This window comes from Propithecus coquereli, unplaced genomic scaffold (assembly GCF_000956105.1).
Source record: "Propithecus coquereli isolate 6110/MARCELLA unplaced genomic scaffold, Pcoq_1.0 Scaffold51, whole genome shotgun sequence".
In the NCBI taxonomy this organism is placed as follows: Eukaryota; Metazoa; Chordata; class Mammalia; order Primates; family Indriidae; genus Propithecus; species Propithecus coquereli.
This window is the reverse complement of record NW_012150952.1, coordinates 2,545,213-2,566,905: the sequence shown is the minus strand read 5'-3', so window position 1 is coordinate 2,566,905 and position 21,693 is coordinate 2,545,213. Positions and strand designations below refer to the sequence as shown.

Here is a 21,693-nt window from a genome sequence, read left to right as displayed (position 1 = left end):
CTCTATCCAGGAGTATACAAGAGGTGCTATATCACCATTGTTTCTTAAAGCTGAATAGTACTCCATGGTATACATATGCTATTTCTTTTTTTTTTAAAGAAAGGAGCTAAGTAAAAGTTTGTAGAAATTTGGTCTTACACAACACAGTGAGAAAATGTGGACATTCATGTTTGCTGGTTATTTGCATTATTCTCCTAATACAAGTCCACTTCTACAGCTTACACTTGTTGATTTTAGATTCCTATTTAAAGGGAAAACTGCCATTCTGAGACAAACATGAGCAGCTTAGGATGTGGTTTCAGGTACCTTTTAAGAGACCATTGATGTGACTATTTAGTAGCATGGAATAAAAAGACTGATCATTTTCACTTCCAGTGTCTTGTCTTGCCACTGTCCTGATCTATACTTTCCATTCCTTCCAACAGGACAGAGGTCAGCACACTGTGGCCTGTTTTTGTAAATAAAGACTTTTGGAACCCAGCTGCCGTCATCTGTTTGCGTATTGTCTATGGCTGCTTTTGCCCTATGTCGCCAGAGATGAGTAGTTGTGAATAGAGACCATTTAACCCACAAAGCCTAAAATATTTACAGAACAAATTTGCCAACCCCTGCAATAGGAAGTCACATATGTACTGTGACCCAGTGTTTAAACATTACAGTAAGTAAACATTTGATAGGTTTCAGCTATTTAGATTTTAAAGGCATTTATGGGATATAAGAAATACAAAGTAAGAAGTATTTGGCTTTCAATAATTTAACATATCAGAGGAGAACATTTAAAATATAATAGTACATGTCCACAGATAAAGACGTAAACTAAAATCTCCCAGGACAGTACAGAAAAATTATGGAAAAGAGGAGACAGAGAAGTTAGTTAACTGACTGTTGGGTATTCACTCAACAGTTAAAAGAATGAAAAGACTCTTTATCTGGTATACGGTATGCTTAAATGTTAAAAGTTGTAACCTTTGGTCATAGTTAACTGTTACTTAATTTTTTTCTTATTCTCTCATCTGTGTATGTTAATCATTCTCAGTACAGTTTCTTACAAGTGCTCCACGTGTATGTGATTCTGAATTCTTCCTGTCCAACATGATGACAAACGCAGGTGAACCATGCAGCTTAATACCGACACCATGGCCACACCAAATTTGATTATTCATTTGGTCCATATGCCGAAGTATGTTTGAAGCTGCTAATAGTTGAAGATCACAGACACAATAGAAAAATAATTAAGAACACTTAAAGAACAAGAACCTAAGTTGGGAGAAAAAGGGTAAAGGTAGTTAAATGAAGAAACCCCAGACTGTTACTCGAACCAAAATATCATAGCAAACAGAGCAAAAAAGGAAATAGGAGTTCTAAAACTCTTATTTCATAAGAAGAAACATTCTGCCTTGTCAGTAGGCATATTTTTTCCCTAAGAGGACTCTGTCACATAATATTCCTTCAAGGACTTGAACAGTAAGAGAATGCAGAGATATTCTAGACCTGCACTGTCTAATGCGGCAACCACTAGCCACATGTGGCTACTGAGCACTTATGTAGCACTAGTCTGTAGGGTAATGTTTGATGTATTGGGGTGCAGTGGTACATCTTTGGCCTATGAATGCATTTCTGAAGGGATAGAATGGAAATTAATACAGGCATGTAGCTTTCAGGAGATCTCTTAACTCAGTGATTAAGCATCACAGACTACTTAATGAGTGTATGGCATACATACAAATCCCCCCATCTAAGGAAAATTTTCTAATGTATTGATCACAAATTTAAAATAAATTACATTATTTCATCCTCTTGAAAAGATGATATCGTTAGCAGGTTTTCATGAACTATACCTGGCTTAATGATAGAAAGCTTGAATTGTGTTCAGGTGCAAAATCTACAAGTTCTTATTTTTCTAACAAATGAGAAAATATAAATCACAATTTAGCTAAATTCAGTATAACAAGATATTTTATATTCTTTTTTGGCATTAAGTCTTTTAAATTGGTGTCTGTTTTATACTTACGGACCATATCAGTTCAGACTAGCCACATTTTAAGTGGCTCTTAGATATATGTCTCTAGAAGGTAAAAATTGAGATTGTAGCAAATATATTTATTATAAATGTATACATTCACTTGTTTGTACAAGAAAAATTCAAATGTTTAACTTCACCGATCTTTAAAGAAATACAGATTAATACAGAAAAGAGATTCTGTTTAATAACCATTGAATTACCAAATTTAAAAAACACTCAGTGCTGGCAAGATTGTGATCCAGCTGGGATGTACATGGGCCATTGGTGGAAATACAGATTGGTCCCGATATTTTGGAAGGCAATACAGCCATGCATGTTAAATGCAAAGAATTGTGTGATATCCTTTGATCTGATAATCCTACTTTGGAAAATTTATCCTTTAAAAAGTGAACCAAAAAGAAAAATCTCTGTGCATCTTGAGAAGAGGAAAGGAAGCTGAGAGTTGTTGAACGGTTACTTGTGCTAAGTACTTTAGATGCATCATCTCATTTAATCCTCACAGCTGCCCTTTGAAGTGTCCCCATTTTACAGGTGAGGAAAGGCTTGTAATTTGCCAGTACCATAAAACTCGAAAGTGACAGAGTTTGCGTTTAAATTAACCATCGGCCTAACTCAGACTAATCATATAAGAGTGGAAAAATAGTTAAATGCATTATGAAATGCTATGCAAGCATTCTAAGTCTAGTTGTGCGGGGAAATGCTCAGCTATACCAGAGTATAAAATTGTAGATATACTATAATTGTTAAGAATTTCTACATGGACTAGGTAAGATTAGAGGCAACATTTAATTTGCTGTGGTGACAGAATTTGAGTATTACTTTGAAGTTGCCATAATCTTTTTGATTTTTAAAAAAGTTTTGTTATTCAGCCAAGCGTGGTGGTTCACACCTGTAATCCCCACACTTTGGGAGGTCCTGGCAAGAGGATCGATTGCTCGAGGCCAGGAGTTCAAGACCCGCCTGGGCAATATAATGAGGCCCCTGTTTCTACAAAAAATAAGGAAAAATTAGCCGGGCATGGTGGCGCATGCCTGGGGTCCCAGCTACTCAGAAGGCTGAGGTAGAAGGATCACTTGAGCACAGGAGTTCAAGGCTGCAGTGAGCTATGATCCCATCACTGCATTCCAGCCAGGGTGACAGGCATGACCCTGTCTCTAAAAAAAAAAAGTTCTGTTACTTTTTGTGAATAGCATATAATCTAACATTCCTACTGTATTTTCAAATGTGTTATTCCTACCCCTGAATATCCCTACATGGCATATGAGCTGTTTTGTCATGCCTAGGTGCATCCTCTGTCTTGTCCTTATCACCTACCCCTTAACTCCTGAAAGCTCCGCCCTCATGGCCCATCACCAGCAAAACCCCTCTATGCCTAGCCTCTTCTCTGACACTACTTTTATCTTGTTAAACCCAAACATGGATATGCTATGGGAGTACTGCGTCCCCTGACGCCCTCTCAGGTGGCAGCTCTATTTTTGCCCCAAAGTAGAGGGGTGTAAGTGCTCTTTTTTACTTCATCATCACCGTTTCCATTCCACTTCTCTCTTCCCTAAAAACTTTGAGCTCTGAACATCTTATCATCAGACAGTATCAGCCACTGCTGTGTTGTTAGTTACCTGCCAAACCTAGGATTCCTGCCTCGCGGCTCCATAATTGTAGCTCCTGACTCCCTGTTATTCTCTCCAGCAATACGCCTTTCCCCATGCGTGGGCATTTCCCATGGGGATATGATCCTTCTAACACCCCTGGCTTCTCAGTTCCTTCAGCCACTCACCCCCTCAGCCTTCAGCGCGAATGGTCACCCCCTAGACCACGTCATCACCAACAGCTGTGTCCCTCCGTTGTCTCAGGTGCGTGCACTGATCTCACCCTGCTGCCTGGCTTTTGAGCTCACTCCCTCCAGGCTCCAAAAATCATCCTCATCAGAGCCCACCATACTTTGATCCCACTACTTTCTTCACTGCCCCTCTTTCCTCTCACCCAAGATCTTGTGTCCGTCTTTACGCAGTTCAGGGTCCATGGCCAGGTGGCGTGTTCATTGCCTTGCCTACGTGCCGGCTCCATTGCCCCTCGCACTGCTCATACTCACTCAGCAGTTCTAGCCCTGGCCGAATCCAGCTCTCTGCCTACTTTGTGCCAGCCCCTGGGTGTGTGACCCTGGCTGGACGAAAGCACAACCACACTCTCTGGTTTCACTTTTGGGGATTTTTAATTTTTTTTTTAATTTTTATTAATAGTTATTATGGGTACCTAATAGTTGTATATCTTTATAGGGTACAGGTGATGTTTTGATACAGGTATACAATGTGAATTAATCAAATCAGGGTAATTGGGGTATCCATCACCTCAGACATTTAACATTTCTTTGTGTTAGGAACATTCCAATTCCACTCTTGTAGTTATTTTAAAGTCTACCCTAACTTGTTGATTATAGAAACCTTGTTGTGCTGTCAAACATTGTTCATTCTAACTATCTAAACTATATTTTTGCACCCATTAACCATCCCCACTTTATCCCCCCCTCCCCACTACGCTTCCCAGCCTCTGGTAACCATCATTCTCTCTGTCTCCATGAGATCAATTGTTTTTAATGTTTAGCTCCCACATGAGTGTGAACATGTGAGATTTGTCTTTCTGTACTTGGCTTATTTCACTTAACATAATGTTCTCCAGTTCCATCCATGTGGTTTTACTTTTCATTCATGATCATAAACCTCATGTGGGAACTTAAGGCTGCCCAGTAGTCACGTTATGTTATTCACTCTCTTTGGACTTTTTTTTTCCCCACAGTCTTTACCTCTTTAACCCTCCAACCCCTCCTCTTTCAACCTTATTCTCAACTAATACCTGCCTTCCAACTTTGGCTGGAAAAATTGGAGCAATAAATGGGAGCTTCCACCAGCTCCTGCTGGGGCGTCTCTTATGGCTGGAGACGAACTGCCCATGTGTCAGTCATTCCTCCTGTCGTTAGCTTGTCCCTCTCTGCTGGGCACTCCCGTTAGCATCTGAGCACGCTGTTACTTCTCCCCTCATAGCGAGGGAAACAGCAACACTCCTAGATCCCACTTCCACTGCCTCCTGGTAGCCACTGTTCCATATCTCTTCTTCCCTGTTTTATAGCAAAACTCCCAAAATATCACCTGTGTCCATTCTTATTATTTCCGGTTTCTCCCTTCTCTGTCTCTCTTGAATCCAGTTCATTCAGGTTTTTAGGCCAGCTCAGAGTCCCCACTTAAGTACAAGTTGCTGAATTTACAGTTCTCAGTCCTTGTTTCACTGTCCTGTCGGCAGTATTTGGCACCCGCTCCCTCCTCCTGGGAGGAGTCAACCCACCTGGCTTCTAGACTGCACCTGCTCTTGGTTTTCCTCTCACTGCCCTTGCCATTTCTCCTCAGCCTCCGGGGCTCTGACTTAGACCTCACCTCTGTCCACACTCAAGCCTGAGGTCATCTTCATCAAAGTGTCGTGGTATTAAATAGCATCTGTATAGTGGTGACTCTCAGATTTATCATTTCTAGCCAGACTTCTTTCCTGGCCTCCACACTTACATGTTCATCTAAGAACTTTTTGGATAGCTCCGTTTGCATGTCCAGTGGATATCTCACACTTAACCGTCCAGCCTGAGCTCCTGGTCCTGCCTCCAAACCTGCCCAGTTGCTGTCAGTGGCAGCTCTGTTCCTTCGGTTGCTCAGGCCAGATTCCTAATGTTTTCTCGCCACTTCCCAACCCCTGACATGTCCTTCCTGAACTACTGGAGGAGCCTCCTACCTGGATCTCTGCCTCTACACCTTGCACCTTTCAACTCTTCACAACACGGCAGCCAGAGAGATCTTTCTGTGGCATTGGTTACATCACCTCTTCTCCACTTATATCCGTTCCTCTCCGGTGAAGAGCTCTAATTCTTTAAAAGCCGTACACAATCTGACCACCTGTTACCACTCTTTCTTTCTCTTCCCTCTTCCCCCTTACCCCACTCCAACCACACTGGCAGTTTGCCAGGCAGGAACCCTCCCCCGCCAACCTGAAGGTTTTTGCACAAGCCGTTGCCCAGGTTTAAATTCTGAGACCTCCACCCCCAGCTACCTAGCACGTCTCTCCCTCACCTACACCAAAGATCACCTTGTCAGCAATAGTAACTCTGGTCCCCTGCACTCTCCGTCCCCCTCACCCTGCCCTATTTTTGATAGCACTTCTCACCTTCTGACATCTTACACACTTGCTCATTTATTGTATTTATTATCCATCTCCCCCTGGAATGTAAGCTTTGGGAGGACGGAGATTTTTGTCCATTCTGTTTGTTGATGCATCTCCAGCATCTAGAATAGTGCCTCTGCCTAGTAGTTGCTAAAAAAAAATGTGTTAAGAATATGAATGAAAGTTTTCCTGTTTCTGCCTGAGAGATCTGCCTCATGATAGTTTTTAGTTCCTTTTTAAGTTTCTCAAGTATTAATTACCCTATAAACAGGATTCAGAAAACAGCTACTGAGAAGCACTGTGTCCTTGACTTGATTACATATGATCTTTTCTTCTGAACTGAAAACAACTCCTCTAGAATGGAGCAGCAGTGTCACAAATGCTGAAACTGTACAAACAGCATGATAGATCTTGACATTTTTAGGAATACATTTTATTCTTCACAAATCCCCCAAACTGTGAGTGCCGTGACAATGTAGTCTACTCACATGAACGTCATACACAGCAATAAAAAGGAAAGAAAGAAGCCACGTGGAGCTCTGGATGCAGAGGGGCTGGCGGGGCTCAGCCGTTAAAAGGAGGCTCACCCCACAGCCCAGCCTCTCTGCTGCTGCTTCACGTGTTACAGCAGCTCGTGAGCTTGTGCCCTGGCAACATCACACATTAGAGCAGTTCTTGAGCTCTTGACATTGCCCAGGTATTGTTGAAACCAAGAGTGGTCATTCTGTGGAAGCCAAGCGTCCACTGTATTATTTTGTTCTGTTTGCAAAAATTTTAAATACTAAAGCTTAAAAGTTTCCCCAGGCTCCTAAGCCTTGGTTTTAGAATGTAATATGCGTGGGTGTTATTATAACCAAATGATGAGGTAACTTAGCATTAAAAACAAAATGAGCAACCATTCATAACAGAGTAAGTTTGCACTTTGCGACCAAATGACGAGCATCCATTCAGTTTGATTTTGGACCTCTGATAATAAACTCTAAATGTGAACAAAAAAGAAAAAAAAATGTTTTTACTTTTAAGCTTATTTTATAATATATATGTGTATATATATTCTAGTTTAATGAAACCTGCCATGATAACTTTTTTTTTTTTAATGATGACAAACAGGAATCTTTGACAAAAAAGGGCTGGAGTAAAAAAGGAAGAGGATGCTGTTGCCATGGGGACACCTGTCCAGCGTAAACATCTCACATCTTTTCCGTTTATCATGTGTTTTAGGGCAATTCAAGCTGCTGGAACAAGACCGAGATATAAAGGAGCCAGTGCAATACTTCAACAGTGTGGAGGAGGTGGCTAAGGCATTTCCTGAACGCGTGTACGTCATGGAGGAAATAACATTCAATGTGAAGGTAGCTCTTAAAGAACCAAATATTTATCCTCACTAAAGTAATTTTGCTTTCAAGTCTGCATGTCCACAGTAAGTGTTCATCTGTGCCTCCAAGGAGAGTTTCGTCTTCTTAATGGGTTAGTGGCAATGGCAAAACTGTACGCATTGTAGCTGACTGGACTCCCTGACAGCATGCTGTATTTATTAGCACTGCCTTTTGTTAGAATTTAAAACTCAGTTCACAACTATAGCTGTTAAGGCAGATAAAAGATTTTTTAAAATTTGGACTTCATTCCCTAATATGTAACAGTTGTTTGGCCAGATTGTCTGTAATGCTTGACTGTTAGGAGCAAAAGGGATATGATGAAACTAATACCAGACCAAACACTTATTAAAAAAAAAAAAGAAGAAGAAGAGAGACAGAGGAGAGAGAAAGAAACAGGAAGGAATGGAGGGAAGGAAGAGGAAGGAAGGAAAGAAGGGAGGGGAGGGAGGGAGGAAGGGAGGAAGGAAAAGGCTTCCAGAGCATGCTTGAAATCAGCATATATTCATTCTTTGTGGACTATTTCAGTATACGTAGAAAAAACTGATGGATAGAATGTGCCCAGAGAAAAGCTAACCCATGTTCGCTGTGCGTCGTTTGTTCTGCATTCTTAAAGGGACAGTGCAGTCCTCTTCTTCGTGTTGAACAAGCTCCTTTGACTAGACTTGCTGTTGAAGAGGGACTGACCAGAGAAGCAAGCCGCCAACTAGGTCCAGTCTTACTGCCTGCAAATCCACTGCATTTTCTTCAGCAACACTCACTAAAACATTTTAGAAAGTGTTCACATTGAAAGGATTTTCTGTTTAACTTCATTTCAGCCCAGAGTCCAACTAAGTCACGTTCTCTGAACATTTCAAGATTTAGGGGTCGAGATTCCTGTTTCTTAGAAATATACTTTATGTGCAAAACAAACTGCATGATCTCTTGGCCCAAGAATTGAAACAGTGCCTTTATGGGTGAGTCATTCCACCCACGCTCTTCAGGAAAGGCGGCAAATTCCCAAGACAGCTTCCTTGTTGGAGAAATGGTTCTGCCCATTTTATTGGCTAAGCCAAATCATTTCTTCTTCCAGTTCCAAAATACAGCTGCTATGGTCTTACTCTCTTTCATTTTATTATTAAGATGGGTGAGATTTTGTAAAATCTTTATTAAGTAAATTATGTACAAAAATATTTACAATTTTTGACTCTTTCAGTGGCCCCAGTTTATGAGTTGTTAAAATGACTTGCATTCCTTTACATTGAAAATTAGTGAGCACATGTTCTTAGTTTTTAAACTCACCAAGATTCATTGGTCAGAAGTTAATCAAATCCTATTCCACTGATGTCTTGATATGATTTAAATCTCTCCTTAAAACTTACATTTAGAATTATCTAAATGAAACAGAGTTGTTTAGAAAGGAAAGTTAATACTTTTCTAAACTCTTTTCTAAAAACATTTAATTTGCTAATAAATGATAAGAAATCAAGAATAAAATTTTTTATGATTTTTAAGATTTTCTCTAGTATTAAATCTCAGCATTCCATCTTTGGCACATATTGTTCATGTACAGTATTTTTAAAAGATGTCTCTAGCAGCTTTTTTGGTGAATTTGTATTAAATCAGCAATGATTTAAAGGATAATACTGATACTCATACATTTTGATAGAGTTCTTTGTTCTTTTTTCTTTTTTTTAAACAGAATACCATGACTGAGTATATTCATTAAAGTGTGTTTAATAGAGTTGTCATTTAAGAGTTCAAAGGCACAGATAAGTGTATGAAATGTGAGCTTATAGCATCCACAGAGCTAATTGGATTTGGGTTGAGTTCCATGCTGTGCAGACATAAATGTTTAATATTTCTAGTCTATTACTTATAAAGTTTTAAGATGCCATCACCTCCAGTTTGCATGAATCATTAAGACATTATTCAGTTCTATTCAGAAAAGGGTTGTTATAGGAACATCAGGAAATTTACATAAGGAAATACACAAACGTTTTCATGCTTAATGAATAAACACCCAGTAAATAAATAAACTGAGGAAAGTTATGGAAAAAATGTCACGGTACTACCTGGACCAAAAACAAATGTTGGAAGTCATGGTCTTCTTTAAAAGTAGACTGGATTATAGTGTCTATGTTAGAACTAAACAGGGTAAAAAATTGGATATTTGGTTATTACTTCCCCCGGAGAGGGAGAAAAAAATCAAAAACAGTACTGTTTACTCATAAATGTGGCTGTTATCCAGGAAGCAGTTTTTAAAAGAAAAATATCAAACCTCCTTAGAAAATTTTACCCTCTACTTCAAATATAGCATAAATTAGAACAAAAGCATAAACCATTGCAGAAAACACTTGCTGTTAAGAATTGATAGCTGTCTGGCATCATGATAGTCAAAAGACACAATTATTATTTACAATAAATATCCATATGTATATTTTCATGTATATATTACAAGTCCAAGTTGAAATTAATCATATTAAGAATATGGAGTAGAGCAAAAGTATTGAAAGAGTACTACTAGTTCTAGTTTTCTTCCCAAACTGTAGCAAAATTTTAACTAAATAAATTTAATGGATAATGCTATTTACACGTTTGTTTTAAAATGAAGCATTCTTTTTAACTTTAATAAAATGTGTCCTTAAAAGATATTTTGATGTGTTTAAAATTATCTGCCTGATTGCTCCATCATTGATTAACTGCATGAAATGAATTCACATGCATTAAGTGTTTAATTTTTTACCGGTACATATACGTTGAGTGCTTACTATATGCCCAACAGTGATCTAGGCACTGGGGGTGAATAGTGAATACCGAGTCCCTGACTGCATGGACATTACAGTCTAGTAGGAGAAGCAGACAGTAAGTAAATACTATCTTCAGTATCTCAGTGCTTGTCTCCAAGTAGAGATACCAAGAAGACAGTTGGATATACAGGTCTGGAGCTTGGAGAAAGATATAGGCTTGGAGTGTACATTAAGGCTCATCATCTTCCGGAAGACATTTAAAGCCATGGGTCTAGTCGAGTTTACCTACACCAGTGGTTTTCAACCAGGAGTGATTTTTGTCCCTCAGGAAACATTGGCAATATCTGTACATGGTTTTGATGGTCATGACTGTGGGGTGGGGGACATTACTGGCATCTGGTGGGTAGAGGCCAGTGATGCTGCTAAAAATTCTACAGTGCACAGGACAGGACCCCCCAACAACGAATTATCCAGCCCAAAGTGTCAGTAGTGCCAGGGTTGAGAATCCCTAACCTAGAAACTAGATAGAAAAGAGAGGAGGTTGTGGATTGAGCCCTGGGAAAGTAAGGTGCAAAATAGGAGGTGGTAGTAGGGTGTGGGAAACACTTGAACTTGAACTTTAGGCAGTAATACAGGAAATAACAGGAGCAGCTCAGTTTTCAGATCTACGTATGTCCATTTGGGTGAGCAGCCAAGGTGGTAGGAACAGAAGATAGGAGATGAGAGGGCCAAAAAAATAAAAGGGTATTACACGGGCAGGTTACTTCTCGCTGATCATTTGTGTCCATCTCCTCCGGTGCCTGCAAAGCTACAGTCATTCCGTGTGTTTGGAACAGCAGTGTCACCTACCTCTTTCTCATGTTTTCCCTTTATCCATTTGATTTTTGGTTTCCATGACAAGAATATTCTTTTTGTTCACTTGCTTTCCTGCAGATTTGTTTTTTTACCTATAATAGGCTTTTTTCTCTCTCCCAGTTGTCTCTTTTAGTTTTATCAACCATCTCTATTCTCATGTCTACTTCCAAAGCTGGAAGATGTTCTATTTCTGAGTTGGCCATCCCAAATAACGGTCCATTTCTCTACCTTTTAATAATAAAAACAGGCCGGGCGCGGTGGCTCACGCCTGTAATCCTAGCACTCTGGGAGGCCGAGGCAGGCGGATCGCTCAAGGTCGGGAGTTCGAGACCAGCCTGAGCGAGAGCGAGACCCGGTCTCGACTAAAAATAGAAAGAAATTATCTGGACAACTAAAAATATATATATATAGAAAAAATTAGCCGGGCATGGTGGCACATGCCTGTAGTCCCAGCTACTTGGGAGGCTGAGGCAGGAGGATTGCTTAAGCCCAGGAGTTTGAGGTTGCTGTGAGCTAGGCTGATGCCATGGCACTCTAGCCAGGGCAACAGAGCCAGACTCTGTCTCAAAAAAAAAAATAATAATAATAATAAAAACAGTTGCACTAAGAATTTTCGAGCTCTGTCTCTTTAAGCAAGCCACTGTGATCTAAAGAGCAAATTGAAGTGGGTAGTGGCTCAGGCTCCAGATTTTGGGGCTGAGTTCAGACCCCAGCTCTGGGCATTGACTCCAACCATGGGCAGATCACATCACCCCTTGAGCCCACGGTCTTCACCTGCAAAATGGGGGTGATGCTACTCACCTGACAGATTTGTTGTGAGAATTAAGTGAAGTAATGCACTCAAGTCCTTTGCAAGTATCTAGTGGGAGATTGGCAAGCTGTGGCCTCTGGACAGGCTGCCTGTTTTGTAAATAAAGTTTTATTGGAACAAAGCCGTGTCCATTTGCTTACATACTGTCTGTGGCTGCTTTTGTGCAATAGCACAGTTGAGTAGCTACAACAGAGTCTGTATGCCTCTTAGAACCTAAAATTATTACTGTCTGGACCTGTAAGAAAAAGTTTACCAGTTGCTCATTCAGAACACAAAATCATACAAAATTAACTTTCACATTTAAAAAAAAAAATTCCCACCACAGATTAATTTCATCTGATACTTTACATTCAGCGTCTTACTGTTAAGAACTCAGTGCATAGTAGTTGTTTTTTGTTGTTGTTTCAAAATACCTCCTTCACTTCAAATACTTTTTTGGAGACTTATTACACCAGTACCTAGTGAATTATTGTAAATGTCTTCCAGGTTTTCAAATGCAGCCCAGTAATGATGAGAAATTTTCCCACACATGCATTTTCTTTTTTTTTTTTTCTCCTTTATTGGGCAATCAGTGAACACATGCATTTTCTGTCATCAGAATAATGACTAACAAATTAAGTTTCAATTTAAGTTCTATCTTTACTGTGACAGTTGTGGAAAGAGAGGTAAGAAAGGGCAGTCTTGGATTTGGCATTGGGTCCGAGGCATCCTGTCTTCGCTGATGTAACCGAAAAGCTTTCTACATTAAAATTATTGCTCTCAAGTCTGAGGGAGCCCAGATACCCTAATCTGGATGCTATAATGTTGCTGTTTTCATTCCAGCTAGTGAGATCCACACTTTCAGCTGTTCCAACATAGATTTCCCCAGAGGCAAAATAACAAGTTTGCATTGTCTCAGCTAGGGAAAGTGACCCACTCAGGAATGTGAGATTGCAGTCAGACGTGAGGATTACAGTCACTGCCTCTGCTTACCCAGACTTCGTCAGAACAGTTTCCAAACCATGTGGTCTGGGGTAGGAGCTGAGCTGACAGCGCTGTCACCTGCACATCAGCTTCTGATTACTGGCTTTGGCACCTGCTGTGGGTGGGAGTGTTGGTGCCTAGCAACAGAGCTGCTGTAGTATGGGGAGAAGGATTTTTTTGACAAATCATAGTTGTATATATTTATTGGGTATAAAGTGATGCTGTGATATAGGAATACAATGTGGAATGGTTGACTCAAGCTAATTAACATATCCATTGCCTCTAATATGTATTTTTTCCTCCTAATCTAACTGAAACATGTACCCTTTGACCAACATCTCCTCATTCCCCTTACTCCCCCTACTCCCCATCCTGCTCTCTGTGTCTGTGAGCTAAATTTTTTAAATTTCCACATATAAGTGAGACCATGCAGTATTTGTCTTCCTGTGCCTGGCTTATTTCACTTAGCATAATATTCTCCATGTTCATCCACACTGCTGCAGATGATATAATTTTCCCCTTTTTAAAGTCAGAATAGTATTCCATTGTGTAAATATACCCAGAGGCGCCTTTTTTAATTGGAAAAAAAATCATATAAGGTTCAGAGAACTTAAATAATAGCTGAGCTTCTCAATATGGAGAAATGTAACCAAGAGTAAAATGATAAAATACTACAGATAATCCAATAGGACTGGGAAGTTTGCAGATTTTAAGTTTTTATAATCATCAAATTTTAGATCTGGAAAGGCCCTTAGGCATCACCTAATCCTCCTCCTTTTAACAAATATGAAGACTAAGGAACAGCTAAGAAACTTCATTGATTCACACAAAGCCACAAAACTACTCAACAGCAAAGCCTGACGTAGAAACCAGGTCTCCTAATTCAATCCAGTCACCTTCATTTTCCTGCTCCATCACGTTCCCTCTGTGGATTTGAGATAAGGCCCAAGAAGGTCATCACAATATACTTTCCCTTTGACACAATAGCTTACACACTTAATTCGTTTTCTTTTTAAAATTTAAATAAACATGTTTAATAATTACTAAGTGTTGTATAATACGTAGCCAAGATCCTTCTGTTACCTGTATTTCTGAAACACTTTTGGTCCGACACACAGGATTTGGCAGCTTTTATGAATGTTATACATGCACCTTTTTATATCTTATTCATACCAGAGTATGATGCCAGTATTTAAAAAATAAAATCCCGCAACTTATCTTGATGTTTTCTGTCAGCATCCATGTAGTTTCTAATTAATTAGATATCATGTGCCAAAATGAACTCTTTCAGAAATATCCCTGTGAAGCATTAACCTAGAATTTTTAAAGTGTTAACCAGTAATAATAGAGAAGAAAGACTAGAGTTAGGTTCTTGCACTGTTGTTTGAAGCAGTGTTAAAGATACACTGAAGGGGCTAACATGCATTGCTGAATAAAATAAGCACGAGTTCTGAAGTTTAATATGGTTGGTGCAACTTGATACAGAACTTAGAATTTCTTCCAAGGCTTCCAGGTTACCGAAAATTAGCCAATTTTTTCTCAAGTCGTAGGTTTGAGCCAATCCGTGCATGCTTTTTATCTTAACATACTATTAATAGTTACCCTTTTTAAAGTTGCCATCTGAAAAAGTGTTGAGGAATAAAGACCTTCCCCCTCTGCTAACCAGTTAGACTGTGTCTTACTTCCATAGATGTGATAGTTAACAAATTAAACATATGTCCTGTTACTTGCTTTATTCATTTTAACAGAACAAACTACAGACAGCGCCTTGAAAATACATTAATGGAGAGGTTTTTGGCTGCCTGTGATTCTGCTCTTCTCTTAATTATTTATGCTCTGCCATCTTTCTAATCATGTTTGTCTTTTAAAATGCAAAAACAATTTATTGGTAGACTTTGTTCTACATACATTGGCCATCCTGTAATTGACCTGTAAAGTAATACAAGATAGTAGTACTGAAACATTTAGTGTTCTTTGGGGTTTTTTCTTGTTGTCTTGTTATGTTTTGTTTTCAGAGTATAGTTCAGTTGTAACCACCATTTCTAGTTTAAAATAGCATTCCTAGTTTCTGTCTCCATAATTCAGAAAAGGAATCTCCTCTTTGTGTTTTAAGTTTATAATAACATCAGGGAGGCAGTTTTTTCCTGTGATTTTTCAAAATGACTAGAGATCACTTGCTCCATTTCCTACCTCTTCTCTGGAGCCTTTAGAGCGTAAGTAATTCTAGCTCACCAGCTTTTGGGGTACCTGTGAATTTTAACAAAATTCTGTCCAAAATGACTATAATTTCCTTTCAGTATATTAAGAGTACACTTTTCTACCATCTCAACAAGAGTACTTGAACAGATTGTAAACGTACCTTCACCTCCTGTTCTGTATTTTCTTGAAGCACTCAGCACCTCTTGAGATGAGTATGACTCTTGCCTTTATATGGAGAGACTCTGAACCCTGAGGATTTGGTGTTTTATAGTCTCATTTTAAATTTTTATTTGTTTGTTGCCTCTTGTGTTTGTTAGAATACCTGCCTTAACAGTCCCTGTTTCTGGTTTTAATTTCTACTTCTCTTCTGATGTGGGCTGGAAATTGGTAACCATGTCTGATAGAGTTTTGATGAGATAGGCTTAAGTACACTAAATTAAGGACCTTATAGGCTTTTCCCATAATCCCTAATGTCAGCGACATCCCATCTTTTTGGTTAGCTCATGGCCTTGTTCTTGGTTGTATTCCAGAGAGGTCAGAAATTATTGATTACTATGCAACCTGAATTTTGTTAGATGTAAAAAGGAATTTTAAAAATGAAGATTGAATGGATTTCTTTTTTTTCTTTTTTTTTCTTTTTTTTTTTTTAGACGGCATCTGCAGGTGAGAATGAATGGATTTCGATGTAGCCAATTTTTATTTTTGTATTCCACTTTTTAAAAATTGCATGTTTTCCTTCGGGTGAGTCAGCTGTCATTTATTTTCAAGATTCATTCAGAATGATAAATTGGGTACAATTGTGAGGTTAATTATTTCAGTGTTTGAAGACAGCTCAGTGCTTTTTTTGTCTTCTGAGGTTTTGAGACCTCCTCCAAAAAACTACTGGTTGGCAAGCCCTCTGCTGTGCCGTCACAAATTAAATCATTGCCATTGTACTTGTCATTCTTGCCCTATTTCCTGGCTTGTTTCAAAAAAGAAAACAGCAACACTCAGGGTTGACATTTATCTTAACTCTTAATGTACTTTCTTTCTCATTTTCTGCCATTTTCCCAAAGGAAAGAGTTCTAAAAACTGAATTTGAGGAATCATGGTGCAACATTAGTCAAATATTATTTAGTTAATCTATGTATCAATCCGATCAATCCTGATTTTTACTTAAGACTTGGAATTTTAACCTCTGTTACATGTTTGATCTTTAGAGCAACTTTTGTTAAAGAACAGATTTCCTATTGCCAGAACCTTCAGAGTGAATGAATGTGTGTGTGCGTGAAAAATTTTATATCAGTGTTTTAAAATGTTTCTTGACCATGGGGTATTAATTCTGAGTAATATGATGAACAGTAAAAAGTACAACCTTGATAGTTTCCTGGGTTAGACCTATTAGAGTTGTTTAGATAACACACTTCGAATTACTTCCTCTCAGGAAACATTGAAACTGGAAACATTAACCAGGCACACATACCAAAGCACTTAGACAGAACGCATTGTTTCTTTTGCTATTTAAAAAAAAAATTAAAAAGGAAAGAAATTATGCAAATAAATTACATCTGGAAACCTAACGAGACTATTTGGCTCAGCTTCTAAAGGAGGAGCATTTACTTATGAGAGTCTTCATCTGTCACTAATAGCAGCCACAGAATGGGTCAGTACTTTCATAATTTATGCAGGGCTAATTGCTAGTCTTAGTAACGACATCAGAGTTGGAAGCATGGAATTACAGAGTGTACTCACACATGTTAGGCATTTTTATGTTTGGGAGTAGGAGTAACTTAAGAAGTATACACATACATAAAAATGTAGACAAAACTATTGTGAATGTGCCCAGATAGTGGCATTTAGTAAAGATACCTTTGATCTGTTTAATCTGTACATGTACTGTCTAATTTGTGTCTCACAAACTAGTAGACATTCTTTTTTTAGTTCATTTGCGGTGTGATACTTCACTAGACCTATAATTCATTGTAAAAGGTATTTGTTTATAAAGGTAAATTAGGAAAAATATAGTAAATGTCAAATTTAAAGAGATAAAAAGAAACATACGCTTTGTTATTCCTTCACATTTGGGAAGCACCGTTGTTGGCTCCCTGTATATTAACTGGAAATAGTTTGTTGTCTGAGTGAACGTGTGTGTGTGCGTATGTGTGTGTGTTTCTCAAATCTCATGTGCACCCTTTCCCTCAACATCCCTGTCTCCATCTTTCTCCAGATATGTGAACTGCCAAGTTTTTCACAAAGTTCCAATAAAAAGGAAGTATAGCTATGCAGCTGAGAGTTTTGCAAACTAGTCTATTCTAAAATGTTATTATTTTGAATCATTTCCATATGTTCACTTCCTTTGGGATATAACTATGTAATCCTGACATTAAGTTTTATTCTGGTGTAACATATTCAATAAAAACTTGAACAAGTCTTCAATACAGAGAGAAGGATAATGCTTAGAAGTAGTGATTTGGGCTTGAAAACTTAGAAATCAACATGAAAATACAGAGATCTGAAAAGGCAATGTGAAACAAAATTATAAGAAGTAAATAGTTTTTATTGTTAATAAAAGTAATAGTAATAATGGTCGCTGTTTATTGAGAGCCCACCATATGCCAAGCTCTGTAGCCAGTTATTTACATATATTCACTGAGCCTGCAAAACAGATGGTGGTGTTCCATTTTACAGGTGAGGAACCTGAGGCTCAAAACAGTAAATCACTTTGTCTGAGGTCACTTAACAGAAAAGGCAGGATTCAAACTCAGCTTGTAGTTTAGTTAATAGTATAAAATGAATGGGTGTGGCATTGTCCTGATAAAACTTTATTTACAAAATCAGATGATGGACCAGATTTGGACTATGGGCAGTAGTGCTGACCTGATCTATGTTGTTGCAAGTTTAACTAGATGCTAGTTGAAAGTAAAATCCTTAAGGATAAAGCAAAAGTTAAAATGAATAGCAAATAATTCTTGGTGACCAAAGTTAAGAAAGTAAAATAATTGAAACCTTGAAGCTGCAAATGCTATAGGAAAAGAAAGGGAGCCCTCATATGGGTCAAGCATCATCATTTATAAATGATTTATTAACTCGTTAAAAAAAAAAAACACTAGGCTGTATTCTTCAAAGCTGTCAAGGTCATAAAAACAAGACCAAGAAACTCACAGCTCAGGGGACTAAAGGCAATGTGGTATCCTGGTTTGATCCTAATACAGAAAAAGAACATTAGTGGAAGGGGGGGGGAAACTGATGAAATCCTAATGAAGCTTATAGTTTATGTGATAGTATTGTACCATTGTTAATTTCTTAGTTTTGCTCAATGTTCATGGTCACGTAAGATGTGAATAGGAGAAGCTGGGTGAACGGTATACAGGAACTGTCCATAGTACCTTTGCAACTTTTATGCAAAGCTGAAATTATTTCAAATAAAAAGTTGAAAATTTATTTATTTGTTTAAATTCCTAGGCTTACTCCAATTTGGAAGCCTAGTATCTATGTTAGGGCCAGGTGAATACTAAGTCTAAAAGAAAACACAAGCCTGGCACGTTGGCACACATCTGTAGTCCCAGCTACTAGGGAGGCTGAGGTGGGAGGATTCCGTGAGTTCAAGGCCAGCCCGTGTAATACAGCAAGACCCTGTCTCAAAAAATAAGAGAGATAATTCTGATAACTTTCGTCATAAAAGTAAACACAGTTAAGTTGAGGTCTTGTTAAAAAATAACAACATGTATCTGAGTCATCTAAAATGAACTTTAAACCTTAGCAGCATGAATTGCCGTTAAAAGAATAGTACGCTGTCCATTATGTACTTATAAGGACTCCTACAGAGAAATTCACTTCATTCTGGAAACAGCAGAGCTGTTTGTTTTTTATAATACTAATGGTGATTGACAAATTGCTTATTCCAGAGATTAAAATTTTACAGAGATTACCTCGAATACTAGATAGGAAATTATTTACAAAGGTCGTTATTCCTAGTTTTCTAATTACATACTGATGGTCGCTACTCAGTAAGCAGTGTGAATATTGTCATTCCCTTTACCCAGACACTTTTTTATTAACATAAAAGAAAGAATTTAATCTCAGGGTTAATGTAAGCCTGATGCCAAAATCTGATAAAGGTAGCATAATAAGACTGTAGACCAATCTCACCTGTGACTAAGATATATAAGTCATAGATGAAATGCTATCAGAGAATCATGCAATATTGTCTTAAGTGTACTATGATCATATAGCTTATTTAAAGCTTGTAGAGTTATTTCAATATTTTGGAATCTATTATATAAAATCAGTATATCAAAAAAATTAAAAATAGACATATGACCATCTTATTGGATACAGAAACAGCATTTGATTAAAATTCTTAAAAATTTCTTTGTAGAAACTTTTCAAAATTGGAATAGGAAAGGCACATTACTTATATGATAAAGAATATTTATCTCAAGCCAACAAATTTCTCACAGTTTTATATTGAAAGACAAACCTGAAACAACATAAAAATGCTCACTCTCACCACTGTCACTCTGTTATGGGAGAGAAGGGATGAAAATTGAAAAGATGAAGATAGATTTTCATCATGTGTATGAGATATAATCACCTACTAATCCCAAGAGAATCAACTGCAGAAACGATTACAGCAAGATATTACACATACAGAATAGCAACAAAACATACTGAACAACTACGAATCAACAGCAAGTTCAAGGATTGATAATGTTGGCAAACTTAAATGCTAATAAAGGAAATAAAAGATCTGAATAAATGATAAGGATTATCATTGTGCCTATTTGGAAATGCTATTATAATGATGTCACTTTTCGCCAAAACACCATGTAGGTTTAATGCACTTCAAATAAAATTATCAGTGCCAACCATGGACAAAATGAGTCTAAAGTTCATCTGGAAAAATAAGCAGGCAAAAATATCGAAAACTTCTTTTCTTTTTAACCTTTTAATTATTAAATTTCAGTTCTAAAGAAATGTTGCAAGAATAATATGAGGATTCCCTGAACACTTTAGTCAGATGCACCAACTTTTACCATTTTGGTACATTTGTTTTATCATCCTCCAGCCCCCCCAACACACGTACATACATATGTATAATATGACTTAGCTCTTTCTGAATCATTTGAGAGTTAATTGAATACATTATGCTCCTTACGCCTTAATATATCAGTGTATATTTCCTAAGAATAAGGGTATTTCCTTATGTAAAGACGGGACATTCAGGAAAGTTAACAGTGATAATACTTTTATTTACAGTCCCTATTCCAAATTTGCCAGCAGGCCCAATAGTGTAATTGCATTTACTTTTCATTTCTCTTTATTTCACTTTAATCTGGAGCAGTTCTTCAGCGTTTGTCTTTTATGGCATGGACATTTTGTTAAGAATACACGCCAGATACTTTATAGACTATTTCTCAGTTTGGGTTTATCTGATATTTCCTCATGATTAGATTTTGGTAATGCAGTTTTAGCTGGAATGTTACGTAAGTGAGGTCATGAACTTCTCAGGGAATCACATTCAGAAGCGGGCAACGTCAGTATGCCTTTGGTGATATTAAATGTGATCACGTGGTCCAGGTGTTGTCCAGTTTCTCCACTATATAGTTACTTTTTCCCCCTTGCAGTTAATAAGCATTCTGGGGGAAGACACGTTAAGACCATGCACATAACCTGCTCTTCATCGAACTTCTATAAATTGAGCATCCATTGATGATTCTTGTATAAATCAATCTTTACTATAGTAGTAAAGTTATAATAGCATAAAGTTTAATAGTAATAAATAATAAAGTTACAAAATTATTATGATTTCCCAATCCTGCACACATTTGTCAGCTTTTCCCTCATGCATTTTTTTCATTTGTTCATCTTTTTGCTATCAGCATGAACTTAGACATTCCTGTTTTAGTCAACAGATTGTAATAATCATTATGTTATTTATTTTGATGTTCCGATTCCAATCCAACCCCCAAGGAGTTCTCTCTTGCCTTTCATGCCTTTCTCCATTCCATATTTCTGTCTCTCCTTCCATAATGTAAACTATAACATGCATAACATCAATGCATTTACTGTTCATTCAGTCTTCCAGTACACATAAATTTGACTCGGAATCATTCCCCCCACATCCCTATGAAAACAAATCTAGAAGGAGCACAATATTTATTGGCCTTTTTTTCCCCTGCAGCATTATATGGTCAAAGACAGCAATCCAGTTACTTGGATTATTTCTCTGTCCCCAGAGTGGTTATTTTATTGATTTGAAATACAGTTGGGTTCATCTGTTTCCATTTACGTTCAGTTTTAAGTTTTTAAAAAGTTCTTTTTGACTTAATTTTTTTGAATGATAATCAAAGATACTTAAAACAAAAATAAATAAATTCAGAATGCATGCTTTACCTTTCATACTGGTAAACATGAAGTAAACTTCAGTGTGGTATGTAGGGAGACATAATTTCATAAAGTGATAGAGATAAGAATAAATATAAGGCCGGGCGCGGTGGCTCACGCCTGTAATCCTAGCTCTCTGGGAGGCCGAGGCAGGCGGATTGTTTGAGCTCAGGAGTTCGA

At 37.8% G+C, this 21,693-nt stretch overlaps 1 protein-coding gene across 2 annotated transcripts in view; it reads left to right on the top strand.

Annotated features, from left to right (window-relative positions):
* The window catches only part of GAREM (GRB2 associated, regulator of MAPK1), a 235,725-nt gene that overhangs the window by 194,927 nt on the left and 19,105 nt on the right, over window positions 1-21,693 (top strand). For both annotated transcript variants that reach the window (XM_012656617.1, XM_012656616.1), the window contains exon 3: window positions 7,439-7,569. In XM_012656617.1, the coding sequence (XP_012512071.1) occupies window positions 7,439-7,569 (131 nt within the window). The remainder of the gene's footprint in view (window positions 1-7,438; window positions 7,570-21,693) is intronic.